The 7,285-nt window shown below is 44.1% G+C and overlaps 1 protein-coding gene across 1 annotated transcript; it reads left to right on the plus strand.

Moving 5' to 3' along the window:
- The first annotated feature begins 2,561 nt into the window (after positions 1–2,561).
- On the plus strand, positions 2,562–3,261 carry LOC110334888 (GTP-binding nuclear protein Ran-like). Its single transcript, XM_021216899.2, has one exon. The coding sequence runs from the start codon at positions 2,562–2,564 to the stop codon at positions 3,216–3,218; it is 657 nt and encodes a 218-aa protein (XP_021072558.1). The 3' UTR covers positions 3,219–3,261.
- The last annotated feature ends 4,024 nt before the right edge of the window (positions 3,262–7,285 follow it).

Consider the following 7,285-nt stretch of genomic DNA (forward strand, 5'->3'; position numbering starts at 1 on the left):
AAAAAAAAAAAAAAGAGTCCCCAGTGTCAACATCCCTTGTGAAGTCCTTACCACTTCTCAGAGTTGTCAGAAAGCCCCAGGACCTGAGACACACCTCACTTCCTCACGTCTACTCCCTGTTTCTTGTGGACACTATTTTGCTTATTGGTTCGTTTATTCTACAGACAGGGCCCTGCTGTATAGAGCCCAGGATGGCCTTGCATTCGTGATTCAAGATGATAGAATTACAGGCTGAGCCACTGCCTCCCAGTTACTGCTGCCAATGAGGGACGGTAGATGAGAAATGGCATCTTGGATGCGGTTAAGAATGTGTATTGGCTTAGCAACACACACCTTTAATCCCAGCACTCAGGAGGCAGAGGCAGGGGTTGGGGTCCTCTGTGAGTTTGAAGACAGCTTGGTTTACAGAGTGAGTTCTAAGACAGCCAGAGAAACCCTGTCTTGAAAGGAAAAATTATTATTATTATTATTATTATTATTATTATTATTATTATTATTTATTATTACCTGGAGACTATTACTCCTCTTCTTTTAGGGTGAGAAGTATAGAAAACCTTGGAGTCCCAGAGTCCTCATCTATAAAGGGAGAATAATGAATAATTCGACCCATCCAGGTCAAGTGCTACTACGATAATGGAATGAACTAGTATAGAAAGGCCTTGTGTCAGGCACGTGGAAAGCTATGTTAATTACTCCTGTGATCCTCAGCCAATCTCCAGGCTCCACGTTGGCTATGCTCTGCCCCTCAGGTTCAGCCACATGTACTTTGTTTTTATTTCTGGAAACTGCATGCCCATCTGTATCTCTGACTTTATGTGACCTCCTGCTAGGCTAAAATAGGAGTTCTTGTCTTGCAGGGCTACCTGGTAAGGCTGGCCTGCAGAGCCCTGCCAGGAAACATTAGCAGCTGCCTCCTCCAAATGCCCTTGTCTCACTCTTTCCAGGACCCATCTTCCTTGATAATGTGATGCTTAAGCCAGGAGGGTCCTGAATGGCTGTTTGAAAGGCAGACAGGGGTATCATTTTAGACCAAATTTGCCTTCTAGAAAACACTTGATACTTAGTTCTAAATGTGTTATCTTCTTCTAGTATATCTTTATTTTACTATTTCAGACAGTGAGTCTAAAAAAAAAAAAATGTATGTAGAAGGGATTTTTTACAGCTAGTGCCACACACTGTTTACGGAAATTATTAAATATGTTGAGATTTATGGTCACTATAGTCTCCAGAACAACGGCTAAAACAGCAAAGTAGTTACAAATGGTAAAGAATGGAGACTGTGTTCCAAATTTGTGGACCCTGAAACTTGAATTAAATATCATTTTCATGTAAACCCAATCAGTCTGTCTTTGATTTTCTTTTTCCTCTTAACCATGTAAATATGTAAAACCCATCCTTAGCTCTCAGGCCACACAAGCCTCAGAGTCAGCAGGCTTTAGAGCAGGAGACTGACGTGGGTTTTCCTCTTAAGTGGGCCTGGAAATGCGGCCATTCTAGGGCTTTCCCAGCTAGGGTTGTTAAGGTTTCTTTTTGGGTTTGTTTCATTTTGTTGTTTTTTTTAGAGACAGAGTCTCACTATGTAGCTTTTCCTAGCTTAGAACTCACTATATAAACCAAACCAATTGCCCATGAACTCACAGAGATCCACCTGCCTCTGCCTCCTAAATGGCCTTTACTGCCAGTTTGAGGTGGGACTCACTCCTGGTTCCCCCAGAAGAGGGCATCAGATCCCATTACAGATGGTTGTGAGCCACCATGTGGTTGCTGGGAATTGAACTCAGGATCTCTGGAAGAGCAGTCAGTGCTCTTAACGGCTGAGCCATCTTTCTAGTCCAATGTTTTGATCTCTTAAAGATCCCAGTAGCTAGCAGTAGTCACATTGTCAACCCAAGTAGTATTTTAGAACTATCTAGGTGAATGTGATTTTTAAGCTTTATTTATTTGTTTGTTTATTTATCTATTCACATATTCCAGGCTGGCCTCAGCCTTGATATGTTGTAGAGGGTAGCTTTGAACTCTGATCTTCTACCTCCTGAGTGCTGAGATTTCAGCATGACCCACTATATCTGACTAGATGAACAGATTGATTTTTTTTTTAAATTTTTATCTTATAGTTGCAGGTGGCTTCTGGATAATGTGTCAAAATAGTCATACCTATTAATTTAGTCCTTGGCTTCAAAACACTGTTTCTATCATGATGTCGTTGCTTCTTCGCTCACCATTCTTTCTCACATAGGTGAAATTTTTGTTCTCATAACACATCTCTAAAATCTAGTACAGGTTTTTCCCATGAGTTGGTAAAGTAGAAACCTGATAAGGCTTTTTTTTTTTAATTTAAAAAAAAAAAAAGGAAAAAGTATCTTAAAGCTTGATAAAATGCATGATACTGGGTATAGATGTAAAAACACTCATTTTATTGTTCAGAATTCTCTACCCCCATGACAGAGGCCCATAGTAACAAAAGAAAACAAAACAACAACAAAAACCCACGAGTATGGGCACATCTGCCATCTTTCCAGCTTCAGTTGGACAGACTCTGCTGGAAGGATGGGATCGTAGCAATGGCCGCCCAGGGAGAGCGGCAGGTCCAGTTCGAGCTCATCCTGGTGGGGAATGGCAGCACCGGGAAGACGACCTTCATGAAGCACCATTTGATGGGCGAGTTTGAGAAGGAGAATGTAGCCACCCTGGGCGTGGAGGTGCACCCGCTCATCTTCCATACCAACAGAGGACCCATCAAGTTCAACGTGTGGGACACAGCTGGCCAGGAGAACTTCGGGGGGGGGGGGTTGCGTGATGGCTACTACATCCAAGCCCAGTGTGCCATTATAATGTTCGACGTAACATCGAGAGTTTCTTACAAGAATGTGCCTAACTGGCATAGAGATCTGGTACGCGTGTGTGAAAACATCCCCATTGTATTGTGTGGTGACAAAGTGGATATTAAGGATAGGGAAGTGAAGGCAAACTCCATTGTCTTCCACCGAAAGAAGACTCTTCGGTACCTTGATATTTCAGCCAAAAGTAACCACAACATTGAAAAGCCTTTCCTCTGGCTTGCCAGAAAGCTCGCTGGAGATCCTAACTTGGAGTTTGTTGCCATGCCGGCTCTTGCCCCACCTGAGGTGGTCATGGACCCAGCAATGGCAGCACAGTACGTGTATGATTTAGAGGTTGCTCAGACGACTGCTCTCCCGGATGAGGATGGTGACCTGTGAGAAAGGGAAGCTGGAGCCCTTCGTCAGAAGTCTAGTTTTATAGGCAACTGTCCTGTGATGCCAGCCAGCGGTGCAGCGCGAGCGTGTCACCTTATTTAGCTAAGCAGACTGAGTACGTCACTGGGATGCTGGAGGAGATGATGAATGGGCTTCCGAGTGAATGTGGCAGTTAAACATACCTTCCTTTTTTGGACTTGCATATTTAGCTGTTTAGAACAGAGTTGTTTCCTTCCTGGATTTCAAAGATAAGACTACTACAGTCGCATCACATTGTTCAGTGGTGAAATCTTGTTTGTTAGATCATTTCCGTTCTTTTCGCTTAGAATCAGAATAAAGTTGTATTTCAAATAATTTTAAAAAAAGAACATGAGTATGCTTACAGTGTTATTTATCTTGACACAATTAGCTTTGCTAACCTGGTTTGCAGACTGAGAAATCGCCAAGTTAGGGGCTACAGAACACAATAGAATAGACACCTGAGCTAAGCTGCACCTTACCTCTAGCTTATTTTGAAAGTCTTTTTTTTTTTTTAAAGATTTATTTATTTATTATATATAAGTACACTGTAGATGTCTTTGGACACACCAGAAGAGGGAGTCAGATCTCCTTACGGATGGTTGTAAGCCACCATGTGGTTGCTGGGANTATATATAAGTACACTGTAGATGTCTTTGGACACACCAGAAGAGGGAGTCAGATCTCCTTACGGATGGTTGTAAGCCACCATGTGGTTGCTGGGATTTGAACTCAGGACCTTCAGAAGAGCAGTCGGGTGCTCTTACCTGCTGAGCCATCTCACCAGTCCTTTTTTTTTTTTTTTTAAGACTTAGTTATTTAATGTAAATGTGTGCTTTGTCTGCATGTCCATCTGCACACCAGAAGAGGGCATTCGATCCTGTTACAGACAGTTGGGAACAGCTATGTGGGTGCTTGGAATTGAACTCAGAATCCTTGAAAGAACAACCCGTGTTCTTAACTGCTGAGCCATCTTTCCAGCTTCTCCTAGGTAGTTGCAGGCCAGCTAATACTCAGCTAATACTCAGCTTTATTGTACAGTTCAGGCTTGCCTGCCTAGGGATGGTATTACTTTCAGTGTGCTGGGCCTTCCTGTACCAATCAACAACCAAGATAATCCCTACAGACAGGTCCTGGGACAATTTGATTCGGGCAGTTTCTCAACTGATGCTCTCAGATGACTCTAGAAAGTTGTGTCAAGAGGACAGTTAAACCCAACTAGGACAATTATCTTTTAAACTGAAATGAAATAAAATAAAAATCTATCCATTCGTCTGTGTCCCGGCCATGGCACATGTGTGACGGTCAGAGGGTATCTTTCATGACTTTTTCTCCTTCTGCCTTGGGATCTCAGGGATCAAAGCCAGCCACTCCCTTTACCTACCGTGCCATCTCCCAAATCCTACACTAATCTGTAAAATGTAATCCTTAGTTTGTCTGGTCTGGACCATAAGTCCATTTTCTGTCACTTTACTTAATGTGACTTTCCTAGATGATGACCTTTTCTTAAACATACTCAAACTTTTATACCTCTTAATTTTTATTGGAATAAAAAAAAAACACAAACCACCATATTTTCTGTAGTGGCTATTCCTGGTTGTCAACTTGACTATATTTGAAATGAACTACAATCCAGAATTGGAAGGCTCACCAGTGGACCTAATCTGGAGACTGGGAGATAGAAGTTTCTGATCTGGATCTTGGTATGGAGATCTTGAGTCACAGTGGTGATTGAATCCAGAAGATTAAGACAGGGAGATCTCCGAGTCCAAGGTCATCTGGGATTAAAGGTGTGGTGGCACACACCTTTAATCTGGGCTANACCTTCTGCTGGGGACCATATAAGNACATTGGAAGAAGGGAGTCTGGCTCTCGCTCTTTTGTCTTCTTGCGGTGTGGGACTCAGCAACTGCTAGATCCTTGGACTTCCATTCACAGCTACTACTGAACCATTGTTGGGATTTGGACTGCAGACTGTAAGTCATCAATAAATTCCTTTACTATATAGAGACTATCTGCAAGTTCTGTGACTCTAGAGAACACTGACTAATACATTTTCTATCTTTTAAATATTTTATTTTATTTCATTTTAAGACAGGGCATCTCTATGTAACCCTGGCTGTCCTGGAACTCACTGTGTAGACCAGGCTGGCCTCAAACTCACAGAGACCTACTTGCCTTTGCCTCCTGACTGCTAGGATTAAAGGTGTGCATTAACATGCCCCAGTGAGACCACTGTACTCTTAAACAGAGAAAAATAGGCTTTTTATTTGGGTGATAGCTCCCAGTTCCTGCTTATGAGCCCGTCTCCTGACATAGTGATGACCCCTGCTGATCAAGGTCAAGGCCTTCCCTTCTTGTGTGGCCCTGCTGCTTCCTTCGGGAACCCTCACCTCGCTGGCCAGCCAGGGTGCTGCATATAATGAATGTGTCCTGTCTTTGAACCCACTGTCTTCTTAAGGGCCCAGGTTTGGCCCTGGCTGCTCCAGGATTGTGAGCATAGTCAGCTTTGTGGCAGGGTTTGCTACCCAGAAACTTTGTCATTTCCTCCCAGGCCTTTAGTTGGCCTCCTATTTTTGATCTTGGTAAAACCTGCTTGGGAAGAACCAATAAATGCCCCCGATCCTCCAGCCTCCTGCCTGGCTCACTATTCTGAGCTTCAAAGTCACCTTGCAGAGCGCGAAACACCACCTCTTACACTACTGCTTGTCTTCTGGGAGATCATGGCCTTAACGCCCATTCTCTCACACACAGCAATGGCATCTTCACGGCAGTCCTCAAGTCGTTTCCAGCCTCCAGATGAAAGGAAGGACGGCAAAGTGACTTTCCTGTAGCCACGAAACTGGAAAGTGGGGAGGGTCCAGCACCTAACACAGGCCGTGTGACTGCAAAGCCTACATTCCTACCATAATGCCACAGCTTTGACTGCCAGTCCTCCCTGTGTGTGGACACCTGCAGGAGTTCACTCAAATGTGTGGAGAACGTGGCTGGTCATTTCCACTTGTTTCTGCTGCTGCAGGCATAGCCGTTGTCCTGAATACTTAGGGTCCCTGCCAGCGTTATCTGCTTTCAAATTCCTTCTGCTCCTCCCAATCTGTGCTACAATCTATTAACAACAGTGATCAAACATTTTCTAGCGGCAGGCAGGCATCATTCTTGACATTTTACAAATATCTCTAATTCCTATGATATTATTGTCCCCTACTTAAGGCCAGAAGGCTCAAATACACTGAGTGGTTTGTTCAAATCTCACAGTGATTAGCAGAACCCACTTTCATTCCTGAACCGGCTCAAGGACAAAAGCCTCCATCATCCTCCATTCGCCTAGAGGAGAGAGGCCAACAGGCCCACTGGCAGGCTAGGTGCCATGCTATCGGCCCAAGCTTATCTCCTGCTGGGCTTCGTCTTGACTCCTCTGTTCCAGACTGGCATGTCTGTGCCCTCTCCCCCAACCCTCGGGCTTGCTCCCAACACCCACACTTCCATCCATTGTCCCTGTGACCTAGAATGTCCTGTTTTTCTCTTTATGACTCCTCAGATCCCCTGAAAGTACAGGATAGCTTTTCCATCTCACACAAGTGCTGAGCCCTCCCCGGCCTGCTTCTGTTTTCAGTTGCTCATCCCCCTCCTGAGACATGGCTCGCCCACACCCATCATCAGGTCACTGGACTCAGCCACGTATTTGACACCGTGAGCTGATAGAGCATGTTGGCCCAGATTGCATCTCAGATGATAACCTATGTCAAAACGAACCCCGGAGAATTTTCCCTTGACTAGTTACGTCACGACCTGAAACAAACCAGACAAAACGAAAAGTGGGCAACTTTACTGTAAGTGCCTTCATATAGAACACCCCTCCAGACAGGTTCTTCCCCCAGGTAGAAGGCAAGAATACACATTCTGTGTTCTTTCTTCTCTTTCCATCATGGAAGGAACAACAGATATAATGCCATGTGTCAGATAATTATATAAATATGTCACAAATATCAGCTACCTTAGTCTTTCCTACAACCATCTGAGGTCGGCATTGTCACCCCTTCCTTTTCACGGGT

This window comes from Mus pahari, chromosome 1 (assembly GCF_900095145.1).
Source record: "Mus pahari chromosome 1, PAHARI_EIJ_v1.1, whole genome shotgun sequence".
NCBI classification, from domain to species: Eukaryota; Metazoa; Chordata; class Mammalia; order Rodentia; family Muridae; genus Mus; species Mus pahari.